This window comes from Sceloporus occidentalis, unplaced genomic scaffold, assembly GCF_023333645.1.
Source record: "Sceloporus occidentalis isolate IW3139 unplaced genomic scaffold, rSceOcc1.0.p SCAF_8, whole genome shotgun sequence".
Lineage (NCBI taxonomy): Eukaryota > Metazoa > Chordata > Lepidosauria > Squamata > Phrynosomatidae > Sceloporus > Sceloporus occidentalis.
Genome location: NW_028316988.1, coordinates 54688137 through 54714032, shown reverse-complemented (window position 1 = coordinate 54714032; position 25896 = coordinate 54688137). Strand labels below are relative to the sequence as shown.

The window sequence follows — 25896 nt, the reverse complement described above, 5'->3', positions numbered from 1 at the left end:
ATTAAGGTGATGTCAAATTGCATTGTTTATACAGTGTAGATGTACCCCTAGACAAGGAATACTTCCAGCACTTCCACACTGCAGAGATAAAGCAGTTTGACACTACTTTAACTGACATGGCTCCATCCTGTGGAACCCTGAGATTTGTAGTTTGGTGAGATATTCAGCCTGATCTGTCAGAGAGGTCTGGTGCAAATCCCAGGATTTGATAGAATAGAGTAATGGTAATTAAAGTGGTGTCAAACTACTTTATTTCTGAAGTCTGGATAACCTTCAGAGGTGGTTTTGCAGTTCCTTCCTCTGAAGCATAACAGGATATAATCTGTTAAAAACAATACCTCTAGATTCAACTTTAGACAAATTGGCCAGAAAGATACTGAAAAATTAACCCACCTGCCCTCTTGCTAGTATGAACTGCAAAAAAGCTTCTAGACATGTCAGACAAGTCAAAGTGTCTGTTTTGCATCAACTGAATGAAAACATATCCAGGGGTAGCTGGGTTGGCCATATAGCAAAGTACCGTATCATCCAAAATCCACAAAACAGTGATATTTTTTTGGGCCAACCAAAATGCACATTGCACATGTTGCAAGCTTTCGAAGCACCACTGGTTTCATCACCAGGCAAAGGTGCACACATGTGTTATTTTAAACACCTTTGCCCGATGAAGAAGCCTGTGGAGCTCTGAAAGCTTGCAGCGTGTGTAATGTGCATTTCAGCTGAATGAAAACTTTCAGCTTCCATGTTGGGAGAATGACCTCCAGCAGCAGAAAAAAAGGCTCGTTACACATTGTACTCTCCTCCTTTCTCCCTTTTTATCATCACCTGACTAAAGGTCACTCATCGTCGGCCAAGGTGGCTTCCCTCCTCCTGATGGATTGCCTTTTAAGGCGATCCAAGAAGCCAGGAAGTGATGTTTCCGTCCCTCTGCCAACTTAGATTAGCCAAAGCTCCACCTTTCTTTGGTTCGTCATCACTGCAGCTGCCTGGGAAACCGTCGGCCAGCAGGCCCACGTGTCACTTTGGCAAGGAGATGGCCAGAGGGTGACCTGACAGCTGACTGGGTTGGAACATGGAAGATCAGACCTTGGCCACTTGATTCAGATGGGCATCTAGAATACATTTCTGAACAGCAAGGAAGGGCAGCACTGCAACACCTGTGCACACTGGATAGATACCATATGCTTTCTTTGCAAAAGGAAAGCTTTTACAGAACGTACAGTCAGCCCTCTGCATCCACGGATCTTCATATCCACGGATTCAAACCTCCACGGCTTGAAAATAGTCAAAAGATATATCAATTCCAAAAAGCAAACCTTGATTTTGCTATTGTATATATGAGGCACCATTACTATGCCATTGTATTTAACGGGACTTGAGCATCCACAGATTTTGGTATCCACGGGGGATCCTGGAACGAAACCCCAGTGGATACCAAGGGCCTACTGTAACATGTACAGGTTGAATTTCCCTTATCTGAAATTCTGAAATCTGAAATACTCCCAAACCTAAAATTCAGAGAATCATGGAGTTGGAAGAGACCCCCAAGGGCCATCCAGTCCAACTCCCTGTCAGGAAGACACAATCAAAGCAGGCTTGCTTTCTGATGGTTCAATGTGCACAATGTATGGTGGGCCCTTGTCATCCACTGGGGTTTGGTTCCAGGACTCCCCCTGGATACCAAAATCCATGGATGCTTAAGTCTCATTAAATATAATGGTGTATTAAAATGGTGTCCCTTATAGAAAATGGCAAAATCAAAGGTTGCTTTTTGGAATATGTATTTTTAAAAAATAATATATTTTCAAGCTGTGGATGGTTCAATCCATGGATGCAGAATCTGTGGATACATAGGGCTGACTGTACACCCACTGACATTCAACAACATTGTTCATAGGTTTGCTTATGTTCAATGTACACAACAGTCTTTTTCAGGTCTTTCTTTTGGGTTTCACTTTGGGTTCAGAAAGTGGACCCTGTTTGGCTATGCCTACCATCACTGCATCTTCTACTTTTGAGTGTACAAGTGTGAGCGCTCTTGCTTATGAAGTCAAAACAGCACCATGCATGTACAAGTGGGAGGTATCAGCTGATTTGGAACAACCTCAAGTTCTGCAGAATTAAATGGACATAAGCCAGTGGGATGTTAGCTGGAACTTTACTGGGACACTGCTTTTTAAAACTTTGATTTCATCGATACATGCATTTTTGTGCATACTTTCCCCAAACCTCTGCATATTTTTAAAATTGCAAACTGCATCACAAAATTCAGGAGACCCTGAATATCACAGAATAGGCAGGTTTTGGATCTAGTCCCTAACAATCATACTGTTGATACATAGTTTACACACAGAGAACCCTAATGAAATTAGACAAAAGTCAAGAACTGATTTTGATGTCACACTCGGATGCTAAAAGAGCTTGATCCTCCAGCTTGAATCTTTTGGCAGTTGTCCACCTGATGTCCCCAACTGGCAAAACACTGCTACTACAACTGCGGCTTCTTGAATGAAATATGAGGCATTTTTACCAAGTTCCTCCACCAAAAGGCATTGCAACAGGGCTGACCTAAGACACTTTTCTACCTGAGGCAAAGAACCATGAATGGCAGCCATGTACAGAAACCAAGCAGACCAGAGTTTTCTTCAACAGAACACTATCCTCAGATATTTCACAGTACAGTCGGCCCTTCTTATACACAGATTTTTTATACACGGATTCAAGCACACACGGTTTGAAAATGTTCCAAAAAAGTATAAATTTACCTTGATTTCCCATTTTTTATAAGGGATACCATTTTGCTATGTCATTATATTTAATGGGACTTGAGCATACACAGATTTTGTTATACACGGGGGATCTTGGAACCAAACCCAGTGTATAACAAGGCTCCACTGTATCTGCCACTTCAGGTTTCCTTGTACATACTGACATAGGGCTGGTGCTGTTTTCCATCAGTTACTGTTGCCTCTCAGAGCATTTCTTAAAAAGCAGACCTATACAACCAAATCTGTGTAACCGTAAACAGTCTTGGGTACAGGGATTTCTGTGACTTAAGTTAACTGGGTCGCACTGGAGGCATGTGAAGTTATGTGTCCCATGATCCTCTGGCTGTCTTGGCTGATGTATGTAGTTTCATGGCTTTAGAATCATGAGTTGGAAGAGACCTAAGGGCCATCCAGTCCAATCCTTTTGCCATGTAAGAACACACAAAGCACTCCCATCCTGCTTGTGTTAAAAACCTCCAAAGCAGACTTCACCACAATCCGAGGCGGCACATTTCACTGTCAACCAGCTCTTACCATCAGGTTCTTCCTAGTGTTTAGGTGGAATCTCTTTTCCTGAAGTTTGAATCCATTGCTCCGTGTCCTAGTCTCTGGAGCAGCAGAAGACAATCTTATGCCATCTTCAATATGACATTGAAGAAGCTGTCTTCCATTTGTTCATCTTCTCTCTCTAATGGACAGAAATCTACAAGTACTCTATTTTTTACTTGAAAAGCAAAAGTGGGGAGAATGCAACTTCTCATGGGCCATTCCAGGTGGCATGTGTGTGTTAAGCTGTGCTTTCTCTGCCAATAGGGTGAATACATTTAAGGTTGCCAGAAAAGGATTCCTGTATCTTTACTAGTTGTCTAGAAGAAGGAATTTCTGTTGCTTGTCACTACAGATAGGAGTGACAATGAGTGGCAAAAGGAGGGGATGACAGTAAGAGAGAGGATGAAGGTGGCATAGGATCATATAGCTGTACAGTTGGAAGGTTGCCCAAGATCCACGTAGGCTCACCCTTGGCAATACCAGAAGTCCACAGCTGAAACATGTCTGTCAGACAGACATCCAATTTGTTTAATACAGGCAGCATCAAAAATGGAAAGAAGGTGATGCCAGAACAAGAGAAGGAAAAGAAGAGAAGTCGGGAGATGGGGAAGAAGGGAGAAAGTGTTCTACTTTCTGCATTTCTGCTTAAGCCTTGAACACCATCAGCTGGTTTTCCTCAACAGATTGATCCCAAGGAAAGGTAGCCCTCTAAATGTTCTTCATTGAAGTCCCAAAGAAACAGGAGAATGCAAATGTGAAAAATATATATAATAATCGTGAACTGCTATGAATTGTGGATGAAAATGATAACACAACCCTAACACCAGAAACAACAGCAGCAGCAAAACAACCCAAATTAAACCAACCTTCCCAGGGATTTATTTTATGTACAGTTTGTTTCTGCCCTGTCAATACAAATTTTACACATGTCTGCAATTTTATGTACATATGGAAATATACAAGTAAGGAACTCAGCATGACTGATCCAAGCTAATGCCCCCATGGACTTGCCACCAGGTGGACTGGTTCTTGTGAAATACTGCAAACTATACTTCTTAGACTCAAAAAGGTTTTAGAAGATGTTTAAAAATGACACAGAAAATACAAAATTTCTAAACAGAATGGAACAGTCCGATCGACTAAGACAACAAAGCATCTTGCAATGGATGGATCTGGGTTTCACAAGGCATACCAAATAGGACCGTGCTCTTTTCCAAAAATGATAATTTCAAACTTGACTGCGTTTTTCCTTATTTGAATTGGTTGTCAATTAGGGTGCCTTTCATTTTGGCCTTCTTTGCTTCCAGTTCAGCCTGATTAAAATCAAAAGGAAACGAAAAGGAAAAGAATGCATGAATTCATATGCATAGGCCCAGAATTATATTTTGCTGACTATGCTGGTGCTACAGAAATAACTCGGAGACTTAGGTGTAATCCTATGGTCCCTGGGAGGGCATCTCAGGGCCCAAAGCATAAATCAGATTCCACCCGTGAAGATGGGGAGAGAGATCAGTCTGCACCCAAAGGGAGCACTTCAATATCAGATAATTAATTTAATTTTAATTTGTTTTATTTATATACCGCTATTCCAAAGATCATAGCGGTGAACAGCAATTAAGCTAATTAGCAAGTAAGCTAATTTGCCCCCAACAGTCTGGGTACTCATTTTAGTGACCTCGGAAGGATGCAAGCCTGAGTCGAGCTTGGGCCCTTTTTCTGGTCTTGAACTCGCAACCTTGTGGTTTTGAGTGAATGGCTGCAGTACAAGCATTTAACCACTGCGCCACCAGGGCTCCTGGTGCCTCCCAACCTGTGGAAACTTCTGAAGCCCTGTGGGCTGGCAGATGTCTGCTAGCTCTGGTAATACTATATCCATTTGCTGAAGTCCACAAAAGCTTATGCCAAATAAACTTTGTTAAATGGCCATAAGACTTTATGGTTGTTTCTGTTACTGAAAGAGAAAGTAAGCCCATGCTCAACAGCATAAGGAGGACATCGCTGCCCGAAACCCACTCAGAATATGTGAAAGAGATAGCGTTGGGAGGGAGGGAATATAAAACAACATTCACCAGCTCCTGTAGTCTTCTTTTGCTCATGCCCTTCCGTTCTAGCTGCTTCTCAATCACTTTGGCATTCTGTGCATATGAATCTGCAATTTCTCGCTGGAAAGAAACAAGACAGAAGTTTTCTCATTGGCAATTACACACAACACTCTACAACAATTAATAATAATATCAACAACAACAACACTATGGAATAAAAGAGTTATATTGCACTTCTTTCCCTTTCTCCTGACCTGTGTTTGGAAGGTAGTTATACCACAATTATATGAGCAGTAAACCCCAATGAGTTTAATGGGGATGTGAGTATGTACAGGATTGCAGTTACACTTCACAATAACTAATTAACTATGCATTCCTTAAGGCATAGTTTATACCAGACCAGAACTCAGAGGGGAGAAGACTCACACCATCCAACCAGATTCATAATAAACACAATTTAAGGTAAAGCAATTTGAGAAGAGACAACCAATACATCCACCCTAGTTGGGACTAATGAATAGGATTCAGGCTTTTATTTATTATTTTTCCTTTTATTTATTTTCACATATTTTTAAAACACTGGACACACTTATTTAAGCAATTTAACCAATTTATATAACCTTCCCTACTGACTAAATTGTCCTTTTGCATATCCCCACCCCCACCCCCAATTATGCAGGTTTTAACTGTTCATATTTCAAACATTTTGTGTGCCGTTTAGCTCCTGGAAATGCCCTGCAAGCCTCACACAGGTATCAATGCTCAAATTGAGATTTGCCAGGTGAGACTTCTTGTGACATGTCCAGGTTGATGTGAAAATCCAAAGAAATGTCTAAATCTAAATTGTAAAGTTCTAAAGCTAGTATTTCAACCACACCACTACTCCTTCATTCTGAGATGGAAGAAAAAGAGAAAGGGAAGGAGGAGCAGGAACACAAAGTAGAAAAATAGAGTAGAGAGATAAGAAATCTGATCTGAACTAACTAGTCAAACTGTTGGTTCCATAACAAAAGGCAAGCTAGCTTTCACTTCCAACAAGGAAGGCAGAGAAAACTCACCGCTTCAATCTCTTCCTCCTCTTCATCAATGGTGGAGACGGTGACTGAACTGAATTTGCCCATGTCCTTTGTCCGTTTTGTCATCATCACCTAAAAAGGAAAGAGATTTCCCCCCTCAAGTTGTGATTTCAATTATAACTTAGATAATACAAAAGCAACTCTGCTTCACAGTTCTGAAGGTTTATTTTCCTGGAGAAAATAGATGAATTTCCCTTTGAGGTACTATTTTAGACACTGAAGAATTAAGGCAGTTTGACACCGCTTTAACTGTCATGCCCATAATAGTTGGGAACTGAAGTACAAAACATCTGGAGGATGCCAAATTGCTTAATCCCATTCTAGTAAGGTGCAGAGATTCAGAATATCCAGTTATAAAGAGTCCTGCTAGATCAGACCAATGACCCAGCATCCATTATCCCATCATGGCCAATGAAATGCCACCTGGAAACCTAGAAATGAGACTTGGAAATTAACTGCCACTTTGAGGTTCTTCTCGTTGTTCCATAATGTAAAGGTTTAAAATTATGACATCCTACCTTCTTGGGTGGCTCTTGCTTCTGGGTATAGATGTTTGTTTTGCCAAAGCCTTGCCCAAATTTGACAACAGCACCATCTACAATGAAGGTAACTGGGGCATTCTTCTGTTGATGCTGGTAAAACAGAAGCAGTCCACACCTGGAGAGGAAAATCTCATTCAGAGCAAAAATGGGGAGCTTCTGAACTTGGGGCTCAACCTGGCTATCCTGAGGTCTCAATCTGGCTCTTTGTGGTTCTCTAGAAAGTAACAGCCCCTAACCCATTACACCATCCCTTGATGACTTCCCAGGTTTTCTGTGGGTTTCCCTTCACTTTGAAATGGCTGGGCTAATGAACGACAGTAAGAGTTTCAAGATAAAATATGCTGCTCTTTTGGGCCCTGTACTTTTGTCTTTTTGACCATCTTGGAAAGTGGCCCTCTGAAACTTTTCTTAAGTTGGATTTGGCCCACAGGCTGAAAGAGACTCCTCAGCTTTGATTCAGAATCTTGTCTGATGCTCTAACCTTTATGATATGGCTCTTACGAATTCAGTAACCAACTCCCACCCTACAGCATGAGTATCCTAAATACTGGCCTACTTTTCAGAGCTGCCATATAGACTGTGGAATGACTGAGAGCTAGTGACTGGAACCAAGATCCCCAAGCTTCATGGCTGAATGGAAACCCTGGGAGTTATAATCTAAAAAAGGTAAGCCTCCCAGCTTCTTGAGAACTCTGACTTCCTAAAATGTTCTTCAAATGCAATCTCCGCCCATACTCACTTTCCACACTTTTTCCTGTATTGCCGTTCAATGCCTTCTGGCCTGGAGATGGAGGAGAAGAAAACAGGCAGTGTTAACTATATGAGTAAAAAACCCCAAGTAAAGCCTACAATGAAATGCTGAATTAAACTTGTGTGGGAGCCTAAGCTATTTGAAATCAGTAGTCAATAATCATCATTAGTCATTAATTAACCAGTAGAGAAAGCCAGTGTGGGGTAGTGGTTTGAGTGTTGGAGCAGGACTCTGGAAACCAGGGTTTGAATCCCTGCTCAGCCATGGAAACCCACTGGGTAAGTCACACTCTCTCAGCTTCCGTGGGAGGCACTGGCAAAAACCCTTTGAGCAAATCTTGCCAAGAAAACCTTGTAATAGTCTTGCCTTAGGTTCTCCATAAGTCAGGAACGATTTGAAGGCATGGACAAAGCCAGTTCTCTCTGCGTGGGAACTTTTTGGGATGATGGGTGAGCGTGGATCTTCTTACCTGCGTAGATAAACATTTTCTTCTTCCTCAGTGTTACAGAATTTGTGTGCGTGTTTGGCAGCATCAATCACCCGGGCTCTGTCTCGGGGTCTCATGGGCAGCTTCTCCAGCTGGCAGTCTGCAAGGAAAGAAATAAGGAGAAAGGGACACTCAAATGAGATTCATCTACTAGACATTTTTACACTGCGTAAGGACAACGTTCTGGACTGCTGAACTCCGCTTTCAGTTCCAACGCTGGGGGCGGGGAGAAGAAAGCAAGATATAAATACATATAATAACAACTCCCCTGTGGGGTCATCTTCTAGGGCCATTCACACTATGCAATTATAATGCTGCTGTTGCACTTTAACTGCCATGGTTTCATCCTATGGAATCCCAGTGAGGCGCATGAGTGCTCTGGCTGAGGCTTCTAAATGTCCCTCTTTAAACTGCAAACCCTTGCATTCCCTAGGAACCATGGCAGTTAAAGTGGGATAATACTGAGATAGTGGCACCTTTGCTTTCTGATGGTTCAGTGTACTTAAACTTTGTTTCAGGCACAAAATGTGTAAACCATTATCTATGTCTATAAGGTGTATACGAAACATAAATGAACTTCGCGTTTAGACCTGAATCCCTTCTCCTTTCATTATAGACATAAAAGCACTCCAAAATCTGAAAAATCCAAGCGTGGTCCCAAACGTCTTGGAGAAGGGAGAGTCAGCCTCTATATTGTATTTTAATCTGTGTTGTACCCCACCTGGAGATGCAAAGGCTTGCGGAAAAACTAGGGGGAAAACCTGTTTTGTCTGTGTTTTTCCTGAATCGTGCTAAAATAAAATATTCCATAATTGATTTTCTTCCTTTCCCCCAATTGAGTCTTGTTTTTCCTCATTGTTTTTCCTGTGCAACTCTGTCAGTGCAACATCTGCCAGGCATTGACCATAGAGTTGTGCTGGAAGAGCTACAAAGGCCTAGTGGAGTGTCCTCTCTAGGAATCTCTAGCTCCTTCAGTGCAACGTTTGGTTAAACTTGACCATAGAGTTGCACTGGAGGACCTAGATATTCCTAGAGAGGAACGTATTAATAAAACCCACGAATGATCAAATCCACAAAATTCAAAGCCGCAAATGTGTTGAGAGGAGCTGAAGTCCAAAAACCTTGGGAAACCAAATTTTGGGAACCACTGCTTTAGGGTTCCCAACCTCTGGGCCTTTTTTGGAACTTCAACTCCCAGAAGCCTCAGCCAGCTTGGCCAATGGCCAGGAATTCTGGGAGTTGTAGTCCAAAGCAACGTTTAAGACAGTACTCCCCAAACTGTGCTCTTTTAAGGGCTTTTGGACTCCAGCTCCCAGAATCCCTGGCTATTGGCCGACAGGGCTGAGGCTTCTGGGATATGAAGTCCAAAGAAATCTCTTAAAGGGCGCCGTTTGGGGGCTGTGGGCATCCCTTCCTCAAAGGCCTCAGAGTCGGTGGGCGCCATTTTGTGGGGCCCCTTTCCCTTTCCCTTCCCGGCCTCTCCTCCTCCTCCTCCTCCTCCTCCTCACCCAGGACCAGCACCATCTGTCCACACAAGCAGTAATACACGTGTAGAGGCTTCTCTCCGTCGTCGTACTCCTCGCGGTCCCGCGTGTCGGAGCAGACCACGGAGCGGGAGACCACCTTCGGCATGGCGGCTGCCGCGGAGGAGAAGGAAGGCAGCCGGGCTCGGAGCGACTCCCTCGGCTGCCTTCTCAAGGGAGGGCGGTGCTCCGCCCAGGCAGCAGGCCTCGCCCCGGTCGGGCCTCCAAGCCAAAGTGGCTCACAATTTAAAAGCACGGTTCCATTGAAAGGATACAAAAGTGACCATTAAAGCAGAATTAAACTTTAAAAAAGATCACTTGCTTAAAAAAAGACCATTTAAAAAAGAGAGAAAAGCACTTTAAATGAGCGCAGGACGTTGTTTTTTAAATGTTTATTAATTACTATTTTTAATATATAGAATACATATCATATTTCTATATATCAATATGTTCCTACATTCTATTAGGCCCTTTTTAAAAGAACGTTTTACTAGTTGTTTATGTTTACTAATAACAAGAAAAACAAAAACAAAAAACCATTCGTAATTACGCCTCAATCTCCAATGCGCCCTTTAAGAGATTTTGGACTTCGTCTCCCAGAAGCCTCAGCCACGTTGGCCAATAGCCTGGGATTGTGGGAGCTGAAGTCCAAAATCATTTAAGAGGACATTTTGAAATCCTAAAGTAAGCTCCGCCCAGGGGCGTGGTTGCAGCTTCCTCGCCAACCAATGAGGAGGAGGGGACGCCTGGAAAAAAACCCACGACCCATAGGTACCTTTCCAGACTTTAAAAAAAGGGAATGGTTTCTCCCCCCAGCCCCCCTGGAACATTGGTATCTCTCATAATCCTTAGGTTGACGTCGCCGCCTCAGCCTCCTTCTAATGGTATCGCCCTGTTCGTCGAAGCCCCGCCTCCTCCCTTCGCAGCGGCATAATGTGATTCGTCGGTCGCTAGCTCCGCCTCTTGCCTTCTTTTTTCTTGTCCCCCCCCATTTCGCGACCGTAGTGGTGCTGTCCGGCATTGCCGAAGAGCCTCCGCGGCCGCTACCACCTCCGTCTTTAGGGGGAGTGTTGTTTGTCGCCGTCTCACTTCCTTCCCTCCCCCAGCTATTGTTGTGGTAGAGGCCTAGCTCGCTCGAGGGCGCCGCTCGAGTTCTTCCTCTTCCGCCGCCGCTGCCGCCGCCTCGGCCGTCCTGCCGCCTCCTTTGGGCCGGTGTATGAGCGGTTTATAACCGGGGAGCCGGCCATGTCGACGCCCGCCCGGAGGCGCCTCATGCGGGACTTCAAACGGTAAGCAGCCGGAGGAGGAGGAGGAAGGCGGCGGGGGCGAGGGAAGAGGAGGAAACAGAGGTGAGGCGATCCAACATGGCGGACAGAAGGCAAGCGCTACGCTACTAGCGCAGCCCCGGCGTTACGCTCTTTGCGCAGGCGCGCGTTGGAGTCTATGGCAGCCAGCGGGAGTTACGTCGTTTGCGCAGATTTGGAGGCGCAGCAGCAGCCCCCCCCTTTTTTCTCAATTGGAATCAGGAGTTGGACCTTTTAGTGTTATTGATTATTGATTAGTGGTTGACCTTTCAGAACCAGAAGCCAAGAGGGAGACCAAGGAGCTCGATTTGTTTGCTTTTTTACCTGCAGCTTTGTTTCCCCAAATTCCATCCAAATGCATCCAAATGTCTGGGGCCATGATTCTGAAACAAACCAGGTTTTTAATAGCATTTTGAACGAAGGGAAACGACAAACCACGTTTTGTCTTTGGTTACCTTGAATGAAACATTGACACCCCTGTTATATTCATTGGATGCCCTAGCATTTGTCTCTATCCCATGTCCATCGATCTTTTACCTGTGTTTGTTTGTTTGTTTGTTTGTTTGTTTCACTGTCCTTAAACTGTTTGTCCTGTACTTCCTTTTATTTGGGTTAAAATTTTAAGCTAGGAGCCGTTTCCAAATGGTTTTCGTTCCAAAACAGAACGTTTGACATGCCCTGGAATAACAACCTGAGCATTGGTCAGGTCATTCTGAACGTTAACCATTCTGTCACATGAGGCTTCATGGACACAGGTCTAGTGTCTAGGTCAAGGGAAGTCATAGTGCCACTCTTGTTGCGCTTTGGTCAGGCCTCACCTGGAATAATGCTGGGTCCAGTTCTGGGCAACTAAGGAGAGCAACTAAAATGGTGAAGGGTCTGGAAACCGTGCCCTATGAGGAAAGACTTAGGGAATTGCTGGGGATGTTTAGTCTGGAGAAGAGAAGGTTAAGAGGTGATATGATGAGAGCCCTGTTTATGTATTTGAAGGCATGTCATATTGAGGAGGGAGCAAGCTTGTTTTCTGCTGCTCCAGAGACTAGGACCCAATGGAGCAATGGATGCAAGCTCCAGGAAAAGAGATCCCGCCTCAACATTAGGAAGAACTTCCTGACAGTGAGGGCTGTTTGACAGAGGAACACACTCCCTCGGAGTCTCCTTCTTTGGAGGCCTTTAAGCAGAGGCTGGATGGCCATCTGTCACAGGGAATGCTTTGATTGGGAGTTCCTGCATGGCTGGATGGCCCTTGGGGTCTCTTCCAACTTTATGATTCTGTAATCAGATATTAGCAATCTAAGATATGCAGATGACACCGTACTACCAACAGAAAGCATCAAAGATTGGAAACAATGACAAAAGATAGAGAGGAAAGTGCTAAGGCAGGCTTGCTGTTGAAGGCATAAAGACCATTTTTTGGCTGTATTTGGGTTCCTTTTCGCAAGTTCAAAGCAGTGCGTTCTGTTCTCCTCACAACACCCCTGCAAGGTAAGCCAGGCGGAGGGAGGGAGACGGCATATGATGGCTGCCCAAAGGAAAGGAGGTTCCACCCAAACTTTAGGAAGAGGTTCAACACTGGAAGACGCTCCCTCAGAGAGTGATGGATTCTCCTTCTTTGGAAGTCTTTAAACAGAGGCTGGATGGGCATCTGTCAATGGGGATGCTTTGATTGTGAGTTCCTCCATGGCAGAATGGGGTCTCTTCCAACTCTGTGATTCTATAGTGCTGAAATGTATTGAGAGCAAAGGTTGCTATTTCAGGCCGTGTCAAATCCTTGGCTTTGGAATGCAATGGCTCTGAATCAGTCCCCGCTTTGAGCTATTTATTCAAATCAAAAAAGGATGTGATACAGGACAGTTGGGGACAGCAAAAGAAAAAACATATAGATAATATTTTGATCGATGGGTACCCCACAAGGGATAAGAGAGGTACATTAGGTGTAATGTTAGAGTATTCAATGAATATACAGGGGTGTAAAATGTTGAATTCAAAGGTAACCAGTGGAAATGTAATTTGTAGGGGTGTTTTTGTTCAAAGTACTATAAAAGCTTGGTTCACTTTGGAATCAGGGGTCCCAGTAATTTGGATGTATTTCCTCTGGGAACAGCTGCAGCAAAATAATGTTTTGCTTTCCAGTCGGCTCTGGGTCTCTCTGCTAATTCTGATAAGAAATTCTGGTTTTACATTATTCTGCCACAAACTATTGTCTTTTTCCTCTCTTCTGCCCCCCCCAAATGACAGGCTCCAGGAAGACCCCCCGGCTGGCGTTAGCGGGGCCCCTTCGGAGAACAACATCATGGTGTGGAACGCCGTCATCTTCGGGTGAGTAGGCCCCCTGTTCGCCCCCTTCTCTCCTACAATTTTGTGTATGAAACTACGTTAGACCATCAAAATGCAAAGATGTCACTGTCTCAGCAACCCATGAAAAACATTTTGCTTTTGGGAGTCTTGCAGATTTTGGAACTTCACATAAGAGAGACTCAACCTGTAACTATATTCTCTCTGTTGCTGGAGTAAATATTATGCCAATATAATAACTATGTTGTCATTCTTGCAAAGGAAAGAGAAAGCAGAATACATTCCACTCAGAGCCTGGAGAAGTTACTTTGTAGAGACTGAGTTTTTCACAGTCTCCAGTCAGCGTTTTGCAGTCACCCCCTGCTCCTGAACTAAACACTGATTTCTTGACTCTTCTAATCAGTTATCATTTTAGTCAACTGATTTTTTAAATAAATATTCATTAACTTCACCTGCAACTAAACTAATGTTTACTTGGGGGGTTATTTTAGTATTTAGTGTTAGAATGTACCACTGGCCATGCAGACTAGGAGATTCTGGGAGTTGTAGATCCCTCTAAAACCTTGTTCAGTCTCTGTTCACTTTGTTCATTCTGCAACACATTCAGAGTCCTGTGATTTACTATAAGTGTTATTAATAACAATCCTTACTTGCACACTTATATCTCATTCCTACTGTAAGGAATGCAGGGAGGCAAGTTCTATTATAATAACGTATTATTTGCTATCATCAGCAAGAGCATAGTTGTATCATACTCTTCATTCAAGGGACACAGGATGAAAATATTGATTTTCTTGCTCATGTCTCTGTTTTCTGTAAATGCAGTCAAATGCATCCCTGCAGATGATGTTGGGCTGCAGCTCCCATCAGCTTGAGGTAGCAGAGGCAATGGTGAAGAATATTGGGAGTTGTAGTCCAACAACATCTGGAGGAACCATAGGCCTGTTACAGACAGCCAAAATAAAGCTGCTTCGAGTCACTTTGATGGTATGGTATTTCAATGATGCATGAGTCCTAAGAGTCTGGAAGCTTCACCAAAGCTGCACTCCAGTCCTTAGGACTGGAGCATGGCTTTGGTGCAGCCTTTGGACTCTTAGGACACATGTATCATTGAAATACCATACCTCCAAAGTGACTCGAAGCAGCTTTATTTTGGCTGTCTGTAACAGGCCATAGTTTGCTCACCTGTCTTCTGTAATAGCATGGACATAACGACAGAAGGCATACTAGGAGGCACTCCTCAACAGAAGAGGAGCCGTTCTTCTTTTTGAGAGTGTTTTGTAATATGTCTTCTGTTATGCAGTGCTATATCTAATATTAGTAGCAGCATTATTATTAGAATGCATAGCCTGTATTCCTTAATAATAATAATAATAAAACTTTATTTTTAGCCCGCCTTTCCAGAGATCAAGACGGGTTACAGCATATAGCATTAATCTTCTTAAATGAAGATTAAAATACGTCTGTAGTATTTATCATAGTCTCTGCTACCACTATCTTTCACTTGTGTGGCATACTTCCCCCATGTTGGGGGGCGTATTTTATATTACTTATTACTGTTATTGCATCTTGTTTCCTTTCACGGAGGACAAGGAGGCACAGTTAAATACTGTTTACTTATTATTAGAGGGGTTCTCACTCCACAGACGGCAGCAGATTATTTTTTTTAAATATGCATAGCAGTCATTTTAGTTTGGGACTTAAATATTTTGACCAGTGGCGGTCAGATCTGTAAAAGTTTTAACCACCAGCTGATGTTTTATATTTTTCTCCTCCTTTTTCTCCAAGAAGGTCAGAATGCCATATGGGGTAGCTTTCCCCCATCCCTTCTTTGCAACAGCCCTATAAGATTAGCAGGGGGAGGAGGAGTGCAAATATGATCATACTGGCAGTGGCAACTCACAAATTTTAATTGTGGTAGCCAGTGACAAAAGTCTGCTGGAATTTCCATCATTGGGAGTAAACCACTGTTTTTGAAGTTGCTAGCAATGCAGTTACGCTAGGCTGCCTCTTTAGTTTTGGACCATGCTATATCAGTGTCATGGTCCAGCATTTCCCTGTAATTCTCCCCTGCCTTGCTGTGCAGCCCATTGGTCTCCTATGAGTGGGAATAACCATTACTGTCATACTTGTATTTAATTCTTTTTTTAAATCACTGAATAATTATTGAAATATTCTTAAAGTATTATTACACTTTCCATTTATCCTTGTGTTAGTTTTTTCATTCTTCCACCAAGGAATGCAAGGAGGAAGCAAATCAGGATAGTGGCTTGAGTGTTAAGCACACCCAGCATTTTGAAACATTTGTAAGATAGGGTGGGCGACTGGCACAACATCCCTAGTGATTTTTGTAGGTGAGCAAGAGCTTGAATGCACTTCTCCTAACAGGATGCCCAATCCCAATAGCGTAAACCTTGAGGGGATTCTTCACTGCTATAGGTTGTGGAGGGTTCTGGTATGCACTCTAGGGGGTTTGTGGGGGGCAGTTGCTGGGCTTCATTGTCACCTCATGGTCTGAAATCCCACCAAAGAATGGAACCCGTGCTGTTGTTTGACTTTGCTTAGCAGAGAAAGTTCAGAAGGCAGAAAGTTGGGCAAGCAGTTTCTTTGGCATTGTTGATGATCTCCTAGCTGAGGAACTGTTCCCGATGAACAACTGCTATCCTATCTCTCCTAAAGCTCACACACAGTTCTCCCCTTCAGTCACCTCATTTAGGCCTGAAGTTCTGGGACTTGAGAAGAATAAATAAATAACATAAAAATAAGAATGAGTTCTTGCTGCCCATCTTCACCTTCTCTGGCTTTTTGATTTCATGAGTCTGTCCATTCACAAATAACAGTTTTATAGTTAGCATGTGGTAAACCCTAATTGCCAGGCGAGAAATCTGATTACACTTTTTAAACAAATGCTATCAGCACAGTGACATTTGTTGCATTTTTCATGTCCTTGCTTGCTTCCCACCCTCCATCTGAAATATGATTGTACAAAGAGGTGCTGCTTAAAGTACCACAACTTGTGAAGCAATACAAGGAAACTTGAGTTCGGATGCTTACTCTCCTAAGTTCCATAAAGCCACTCTTTCTAGGCAGAATTTTCTGATTCAGGGTTTTGTCTCTAATTATTTAGTTCAGCATCACTGTGCTTTTTCTTTTCTTTTTACAATGTTGATTAGTATTACATTGTTATTTCTTCTTTCAGGCCTGAGGGAACTCCATTTGAAGATGGTAAGTTTTGACCATAAACTTGCTGTGACTCATATGTTAATTGCTCCTGGGAATCCCACATTAGAATTCCATGAATCTGGGTAAACATAAAACCAGAGAACCAATGTTTTTGTCTCCTTTATCGTTGCCTCAGAGAGAGAAGATGCTCAGTCCTCTTTCCCGTGCAGAAGCTGCAGGTCCATTTCTGGTCATGAAGGCTGGAATGGGAATCTTGGCTAAAATGTAGACTATTGCAGTTAATCATGTTACCTTGAATTGATGAATAAGCTTACTATGTAAAGAATGTCTTTCATGAAAGCGGCAGTATATGGCTCATCACCATATATCAGAACATGTACAGGGTGGCTATTTCAGCTAGGTAGGACATTGCTTCTCCCTTTAGGTCCAAAACACACTGCAAAAATCATCCAGTTTGAGACCACTTTAACTGCCTCAACACAGTGCAAGGCAATCCTGGGAATTATAGTTTATTGTGGTACCAGAGCTCTCTGACAGAGAAGGCTAAATGTCTGACAAAACTGCAGATCCCAGAACTCCCTAGCATTGACCCAGGGCAGTTAAAGCGGTTTCAAACTGGATTGACCTTTTGTTTTGGACCTTTAGTGCACTTTATGAATATGGCCCTTCCTTATTGCCCCTCAGCCAAAACTTTGGTTCATGGTCTGGCCACCCCTCACCATGACTGCTGTGGGCTTTTTTGCTCACATTGTGTGATGGCTGTCTTTAAATCCTTAGTTCTCTTTCTTTATGGATCCAGCACAAGTTCCTTGGTTTTGCCTTGTATCAGATCCCAACACATTCCTGATCAGAGACCTTCCCCCTCCCTCTCTTGCTCCTTCAGGATTTTAATCCTTGTCACTTACACATTAAACTGTGTTTTAAGGCTCCTTGTATAATTATCTCCATCTTCAAATCCCTCTAAATTTACTTTTTCTCTGAAGCATTTGATATAAGATCACCCCACAGTAATTAATTAGTCTTATGGATGTATGACTAGTAGATGGGCAGCATATGAACTGTGGTCCCATGTGGGTTTTCAGGCCCTGGAGGCCTCTCTTCAAGAATTACTTGAAAAAGTGCACTTCTTATAGAACAAGATGTCTGGCCTGTGCTTGCCTTGTTATTTCCGGGTTCACCCTTTGGTGGTTTTTGGCACCTGTGTGTGGCCGCCCTGGTGATGGGATGGGATTGGTTGCTGGCTCTGCAGTTGTGCATCAATGATGTAACTGAAAAAGCACAATTTTTTACCTATTCCCCCTGTGTACATGTCTCACCCTTTCCTCTTCTCTCTCTGTGTCAAATCCAGGTAGGAGCCTGGACATCAGGCACACAAATCGTAATGTCTTTCCTCTGAGTTTCCCAGAGGCACCTGGGTGGCCACTGCTAAGCATAGTGGCCCTTGATTCTCTCACAGTGGAGTCCTGGAAAACAGTTGGGGCTTCCGCATTTGAGATCTCTGCCAGTGGGTAAAGGGGAAATTTGATCAGTCCGTGATTGAGATACTTAGAACCTGCCTCTGTCAATTGCAGGAACTTTCAAGCTTACCATAGAATTCACAGAAGAATATCCAAACAAGCCACCTACTGTTAGATTTGTCTCTAAAATGTTTCATCCAAATGGTATGTACGACTCTAAAGGTGTAGTCATTTATGCAGCGGTGGTGGTAATGGAAGATAATGGAATAGTTGCTGATTATTCTTAAGAAAGTTGATCCTAAGACATGACTCAGGTTTGCTGTCCCAAGTGAGAACATGCAGTATGCCCCCATGACTTCCCAGACCCAAAAGGAAGAATGTATTCAGCAGAGATCAGGAATGGTCTGGTTGCAGAATTCTTGCACTGAGGCAAGGGATGGGCAGATGACCTCAAAGTACTTTGTTTTTTTAAAATAACAAATGGTTGTCTGTAGAAAATCAGGCTGAATGCAGTGCTAGCCTGTAGTACCACAAGTGTGGCCCTGAGCCTTGTAAAACTGAGATACCAAAAATAAAATATAGCTAGAACTCAGCAGTAAATAAACAGTTCTTGAAATCAGTAGAAAAATACACCAGATGGCCTATGGCCATCAGCTACTAATGCTTTTGTAAATGAGTTTTTATAAGTGACTAATCTTGCACCATTCGTGTTAGATAACTGTACAGATCCTTATGCAAAGAGATCTTGCAGCACCTTTCAGACTGTGCGTGAAAGAAGTTGTAGTATGAGTTTTTGTAGACTTGGTTTGCTTCCTCAAATAATCCCCACTGCTTAATCCTTGTTTGCAATAACTATGCAGTGAACATCTAATTGTAGAATTGTAGTTGTGGAATTATAAAGTACAAAATGGCAGTGGAATAAAGTAGGCTTGAAAGGCTATCAGGCAAGGGTCTGTTTCCTAATTTGCATGCTCTCTGACTTGTGTTGTGTGGATGGTTTTAAATCAGGGTTAGACAGTCAGCAGCCCTCCAGATATTAGTGTATACTTTCTGTTAGCCTTAGCCAACATAGCTTATACTGAGTGATGGGGTGGCTTTGGGACCATGTGTGGCTATAATTTCAGGAGTGCATTGCACATTCTTGCTTCAGATAGCTGTGCTGCAGATGCTGACAGTGAGCTGTGTGTGGCATTCTGGAAACAGGGGAACTGGTACTGCATTTTTTAAAAACAAAACATGTTAATTTGCTTTTGTAGTCTATGCAGATGGTAGTATATGTCTGGATATTCTTCAGAATCGTTGGAGTCCTACCTATGATGTATCATCCATCTTAACATCTATACAGGTAACAGCATCAGCTGACTTTGCTGGCCCAGTTTGAAACATACTTTCTGGCCAGGACAGTAGTAACTCTGCCATCTTATTCACTCTGGGTCATGAACAGAGTGGCAGTATTGCAACTATAGAATTCTCTCCCAAGGGATGCCAGGCTGGTTGCCTCCCTTTTGCACTTCCAGCAGCGAAGACCATGTTGTTTTTTTATGGGTTTCCCCCCTCAAAACCAGGTTTAGCTTTGAAACTGTTCTAATTGTTTTTGTTTGATAAAAATGTTTGTGTTTAATTTTACCTATTCTGCCTAGCCTCAAAGCCCCTAGTAAGCTGAGGGAAAATAAACATTTTAATTATGAAATAATACAGTAATGAATTACATTCAAATTTATAAAACACACAGGCCATAATCCTGCATTGTCAGATGCAGCAATGATGACAGATCCACTGTTGTACTTACCTGTGGTGATGCCGCCCTCCAAAATCCTACCTTTTCAGCCTGGTAAGGCCCTAACTGAAAGGTTTCCTAGGCATTGCAGATCAGGGCGTGGGGAAATAATATCTGCAGTGCAGACAGTGAGATGAATCATTGAGAACAGGCAGCTGGGGAGAGCCCTCAGGTGCCTGCTACAGCTGCTTGTCGCAAGGCATCCTGCAACTGAGAGAGCACTGCAGAATTCCCCACTACTCTAGTATGCAGCACCTCAGAAACCCTTCAGGTGAGGAACTTCTTTGTTGTTGTGTGCCTTCAAGTCATTTTCAACTTATGGTGATCCTAAGGTGAACCTGTCACGGCGCTTTCTGGGATTGAGAGGGCGTGACTCACCTAAAATCACCTATTGGGTTTCCATGGGTGAGCAGGCAAACAAACAGAGTCCAAGTCCTGTGCCCAAACCACTACATCACACTGTTCTCTACCAAGGCGAAAAGGTAGGGTTTGGGGTCACATTCAGTTATTAGTGACCATAAATAGGAATCCCCAAAGCAATTATGAAATTGCAGTTCCAGCTTAAGACCTTACAATTACTGAACAGGATACCAGCCATAATTTTAAAGATAAAATGTAATGGGAAGTAAGGGAAGAAGTTTGTTTAATTGACTTCTAGCTGTTCCTCTACTGGTTCTGAACTTTCCCAAGTATGTATTTACATTCTTTATTAATTGGATACTTTTATAAATCAGAGCAGTAGCTGATCATCTATAAGTTAAGGTGCATTGCAGTTATCGTTTCATTGTGATTATCCCCCTTTGTACTTTTGTGCTGGGAGATCAAGATGCTGGCTGGGGTCCTATTTGTGACATCCTGAGCATGGGGCAAATTATTTGCAGGGTGTTGCTATTGTACATAAAGCTTGCATAATGCTGGTGTAGTGTATGTCCGCATGATCTCCATATTTACGCTATGCTGAGGGGATGTTGGATTGCAGCCTTTGTCTATGAATATAGTTCTGCTTCACTGTTTCAGAAGCATGGTTTTTTTTTTGTTTTGTTTTTGCCTGTACTTCTCAAAACACTCAGAAACTGTTTACCCTCAAAATGTTGCCTGAAGGCCACCTTAGAATTTGTAGGAGATAGTTGTGTATACTGAATGTGGATATATACAGGAGCAAAGGCTGTAATGAACTTGAGTCCTTTACATCTTTGTGTAAGTGGCAAAGATTGTTTATTGTCCCCAGCATTCAGACAGCTGAATGAAGGGCAGAAAGGGGGTGTGAGTTATGTAAGCTGTGTTCCCAACATACACTACTGGGGAGTTGTCATTTCAGTTGAACTGAATCAGCATATTATCTGTTAATGTGAAACCACCATGAAACCTGACTTGTCTTTTCCTTCTCACAGTCTTTACTAGATGAGCCTAATCCAAACAGTCCAGCAAACAGCCAGGCAGCTCAACTATACCAAGAGAATAAACGGGAATATGAAAAACGGGTTTCTGCAATAGTAGAACAGAGTTGGCGTGACTGTTGACCCTGGATGATGCAAATGAACACTCTGAGGAAAATATATGTATGAAGTGTCTGAGTCATCCTCCTCCTAGCATCACTGCATTTACTTTGAAAGCAAAATAGCTGTTGTGCTGTTGCCACCCACCCTTGCTGAAGCTTTTCTCCTCGGACATCAGAAAGCACCCCCTCCCATTCCCTTTGAGGTCAAATGTACTGTACTTGGGTTACTTGTAAAAGAATTACTGAGGCTGAATTCCACTTTCTGTGGTCTTTCCATCTCCAGTCTTAAGGGCAGTATTGTGCATTTCTGTAGTGTACACGGAGCTTTTAATTGTAATTGTGTTATACACAGTGATGCTTATGTGTAGCTTGGTTTAAAAAAGGGATGTTTATATACAATATACATTTTTAATTACGATTTCAATGCTGATCTGTCCAGGCTGGTCATTTAACTGCTGGTATCAATTTCACTACATCTGTAAGTACCGGGCAAAGGACAAAGCTTTCCCTGCTCTTTTTCATTCTTCTTTCTTTTCTGTTCAGCAGTGTAGTGAAAAATACCTTGAGCTTCAAAATATATGGAGAGAATGGGAGTGCAGAAAGGGAGGAGAAAGGGTTGTACTCTGCTTTAGGTATTGTACATAGTCTTCGTCAGAGTAATGTGGCAACACATTGAAGGTTAAAATGCTCTGTATCCTTTCTGCAGGACTCTTTACACTATCAGAATTAGTTAATGACTGACAACCTTTGAGAGTGGATACACTGGGGAAGGGATGGAATTCTGTTGCTTAGCTTAGTGGTAAATGATAAAGGAATCAGATTGCTTCAAAAAAATCATTTTATGACTTTAATGTCTACCTCTGTTGTGGGAAAAGATCACCAGATGCCACTGATTTATGTTCTGTTGGAGAAAGTAAAAAAATCACAAGTACTCCTATTGCATGCCTCCTTTTCTCTGCATTCCTTCCCTCAGTTTTACAAAGTTGATCCACCTTTACAGAAGCATTTTTGTAAAGCTCAGTTTGTACATTTTGGATACCTTAAGCAGCAGCGTGGGAGGAGACTGATCAGTGTGTTTTGTCTGCTCTTCCAGTGTCTTCTGTGTATACATTGATCTGTTGAGTACAACTTTGCACAAGTAACCCATGTAAGAAAATGTACATTTTTCAATTACTTGTAAATAAAATGTGTAACCTTAAGTGCTTATTGTTCAGATAGGGAAGACATGTATAACTGCTTCTTCTAACAGATCACCCTGAGATTATATATATATATATATATATGCAGGTTGCTTCAGTCGCTTACTGCTGCTACCCTGTGAAGGAAAAGCCAGAATAACTGGCTTTTTTCCTACATGGTATTCATTGGTTTAATAACATTGTGCAGTTGAACAGTAAGGCACCCCTTACTCTATATTTCTTTATAAGAGAGGAGCTTGTGACATTCCCAATACAAATTAAATCCTAAGGTATTCTATTAGAATGAGCACTTAGTAAACTTGTGGGGCCTCTCATCAGTTAATGCACTGTTTTCCCATGAAGCTGGTAAGGAATTCCCATATTTCTAGCTGCCTGTTCTATTAGTGCTGGCTAGACAGGTGGCTTGCACCTGACACCAGTTGGCAGAAATGTTTTTGCCAATAGTCTCAAAAGTTTGATCAGGAGGGCTTAAACTGAGATAGGCAGGGGAGGGAGACAGTATTTTGGAATTCATCAATGGCTGGAGATAATAGTCAAATTCTTATATAAGAAACAAGGCAAATAGTGAAGGGATCCAACAGTGGGAGGGAAAAAACTTTACACAGCTAGGGGAGAGAACCTATGGTCTTCGGTGTCTCTACGCTAATGCCCAGAGCATGGGAAATAGGCATGATAATAATAATAATAATAATAATAATAATAATAATAATACATTTTATTTATAGACCGCTATTCCGCAATGATCATAGCGGTGTACAGTAAAAAATTGCAATACAATACAAACTACAATGTGACAGTTAAACGAGGGAGGAGTCTCATCCTTCAGGCAGTCCCTGATGTTGCTGGGTCTGCCTGATCGCTCCCTTGATGAACTTGAACTCCTAGCACAGCAAAGCAAATACAATATAACAGGCATCACTGATTGGAATGTAGTAACAGATGACACCAAATTAGGACAGATGACTAGCATATGTCAGGGATGTCTACGCGTTTGAAGAGATCCTGGACTTAAATCCAGGAAGCCAAGTTGAGAGCATCGGGGGGGGGAGGGGGGCGGGAAGGGAAACAACAGGGATGTTATTGTGGGAGTCTACTACAGACCGCCAAGACAGACAAGGAACTGGACAGATGACCACTCTCAGATGGGTGATGAGTAGTGATGAGAGATTTCAACTATCCTGGTAATTGTTGGAAATCAAGTTCAGCCAAAACATTAACATTTAGCAAATTCCTCACTTGCCTGAAAGACAATTTCATTGTCCAAAAGGTGGAAGAGGCAACAAAGGGGTCAGCCATTTTAGATCTGATCCTAACCAACAAGAATGACCTGGTTAATGGGGTGCAAGTGGTGGGATCATTAGGTGGAAGTGACCATGTTCTCCTGGAGTTTGTTATACAGTGGAAAGGAGAAGCCAGCCATAGTCAGACATACATTTTAGACTCTAGGAAAGCTGATTTCAGTAAACTTAGGGAAATACTGGAGGTGATCCTGAGGTCAGGAATAGTAAGAGAGAAGGGAATTCAGGATGGATGGGAGTTTTTCAAAAGGGAGATACTGAAGGCACAATTTCAAACTGTTCCACCAAAGAGGAACAATGGGAGGTGTCTCAAGAAACCAGGATGGGTGACTAAAGAACTTTCAACTGAACTAAGTTTTAAATGGGAGCTGCATAGGAAATGGAAGGGAGGGGGCTCCCCAAAGAGGAATTCAAACAAATAGCACATATAGGGGTAAAGTCAGAAAAGCAAGAGCACAGAATGAGCTCAGGCTTGCTAGAGAGGTTAAGAACAAGAAAATGGGCTTTTGGGGGTATGTCCATAGCAAAAGGAAGGAGGAATGGTAGAGCCACTACATGGAGAAGATGGCAAAATGCTAATGGGACAGAGAAAAGGCAGGATTACTCAACACCTTCTTTGCCTCAGTCTTATCAGAAAAAGAAACGGGTGCTCAACCTGAGGAAAATGGAGCTGAGAACACAATTGGAGAAATGCAGCACAGACTAAATAAGGAGGAAGTACAGGAATACCTGGTTAATCTAAAAGAATTTAAGTCTCCAGGACCAAGTGACCTACATCCAAGGCAGATGAAGGGAATGCTGTGGATATAGCATATCTTGATTTCAGTAAGGCCTTTGACAAGGTCCCTCATATTCTTGCAGACAAGTTGGTAAAATGTGGACTAGACAATGTGACTGTCAGGTGGAGTTGTAAAATTGGTTGGCCAAACCCAAAGGGTGTTCAGCAGTGGCTGCCCTTTATCCTAGAAAGAAGTGAGCAGTGGGGTGCCACCGGGTTCAACGTCTTTATCAATGATGTGGATGAAAGAATAGAGGGTACGCGTATCAAATTTGCAGGCGACACCAAATTAAGAGGAATAGCTAACACCCCAGAGGTCAGGATCAAATTTCAGAACAACTTTAATAGGTTAGAAGCTGGGCCAAAGCTAACAAAATGAAATCCAACGGGGAGAAATGTAAGGTACTGCACTTAGGGCAGAAAAATGAAATCCATGGATATAGGATGGGAGACACCTGGCTTAGGCAGACTACGTGTGAAAGGGATCTAGGAGTCCAAGTAGACCACAAGTTGAACATGAGTCAGAAGTGTGATGTGGCAGCTAAAAAGGCCAATGCGATTTTGGGCTGCGTCAATACAAATAGCTTCACCTGGAGTACTGTGTCCACTCTGGCACAATTCAAAAAGGATGTTGACAAATTGTAGCGTGTCCAAAGGAGGGCAACCAAAATGGTGAAGGGCCTGGAAATCATGCCCTATGAGAAACGGCGTAGGGAACTGGGTATGTTTAGCCTGGAAAAGATATGATTAAGAGATGATATGATAGCCCTGTTGAAGTATTTGAAGGGATGTCACATTGAGGATGTTGAATTGTATTAAGAGGCCTGTTTTGTATGCTTGAAGGAACAGGTGATATGCTTGAAGGTGTTTTTTGGAACCTGAAGAGCATAATTTAAGACTTGTTTGGCATGGTTATTTTTGGCATTATAAAAAATAATGCACATGCTGAATTTAAAAATCAGTGTACAGTATTAGAAAAGATCTCCTATGAGTTTAGTTTAATTATAAGCAGAGACCTCACCACAGGAAGCCCTTTCAGGAAAGAATGGGTGAAAAATTGGAAATGGTTATACTATGGCCCTCTCCAGACGGGCCATTTTGTAGGTACAGAGTACGTACAAAATGGCAGTGCCCAGTTCACACGGGCGCCGCCATTTTGATGTAACGGATGCCTAGCATCCACACATTGTGGCACACAGGTGACGTCACGAGTGCACCAATGGCACACTGCGGCGTCACTCACACACCGCAAAAAGAAGCCACTTTTTGCGGCTTCTTTTTCTTGCTGCCGCCAAGACGCATGGTGTATCCGCTGTAGCTTGCTGGCGGCACAAACGGCACCGCCGCCAGACCGTCCTTTAAGGACGGT

At 42.7% G+C, this 25896-nt stretch overlaps 2 protein-coding genes across 5 annotated transcripts; one reads left to right on the top strand and one right to left on the bottom strand.

The window, feature by feature from the left end:
• Positions 1-4173: 4173 nt before the first annotated feature.
• STEEP1 (STING1 ER exit protein 1) lies at positions 4174-10850 on the bottom strand. 2 transcript variants are annotated; one of them, XM_089536759.1, is made up of 7 exons: positions 10514-10850; positions 8198-8315; positions 7717-7758; positions 6954-7092; positions 6418-6507; positions 5387-5479; positions 4174-4630 (listed from the first exon to the last, which is right to left on the bottom strand). In XM_089536759.1, the coding sequence occupies exons 1-7, from the start codon at positions 10566-10568 to the stop codon at positions 4568-4570; spliced, it is 600 nt and encodes a 199-aa protein (XP_089392885.1). In that variant the 5' UTR covers positions 10569-10850; the 3' UTR covers positions 4174-4567. The 2 variants fall into 2 exon arrangements, with proteins under 2 accessions (XP_089392885.1, XP_089392883.1); XM_089536757.1 differs by lacking the exon at positions 10514-10850 and adding an exon at positions 9724-10101.
• Positions 10851-10898: 48 nt separating this feature from the next.
• Positions 10899-22451, top strand: LOC149308948 (ubiquitin-conjugating enzyme E2 A). Of its 3 annotated transcripts, none has more exons than XM_089536760.1 (6): positions 10899-11027; positions 13281-13361; positions 16537-16562; positions 18092-18181; positions 19234-19322; positions 21146-22451. In XM_089536760.1, the coding sequence occupies exons 1-6, from the start codon at positions 10984-10986 to the stop codon at positions 21272-21274; spliced, it is 459 nt and encodes a 152-aa protein (XP_089392886.1). In that variant the 5' UTR covers positions 10899-10983; the 3' UTR covers positions 21275-22451. The 3 variants fall into 3 exon arrangements, with proteins under 3 accessions (XP_089392886.1, XP_089392887.1, XP_089392888.1); XM_089536762.1 differs by lacking the exon at positions 10899-11027 and adding an exon at positions 11065-11087; XM_089536761.1 differs by lacking the exon at positions 18092-18181.
• Positions 22452-25896: the final 3445 nt, after the last annotated feature.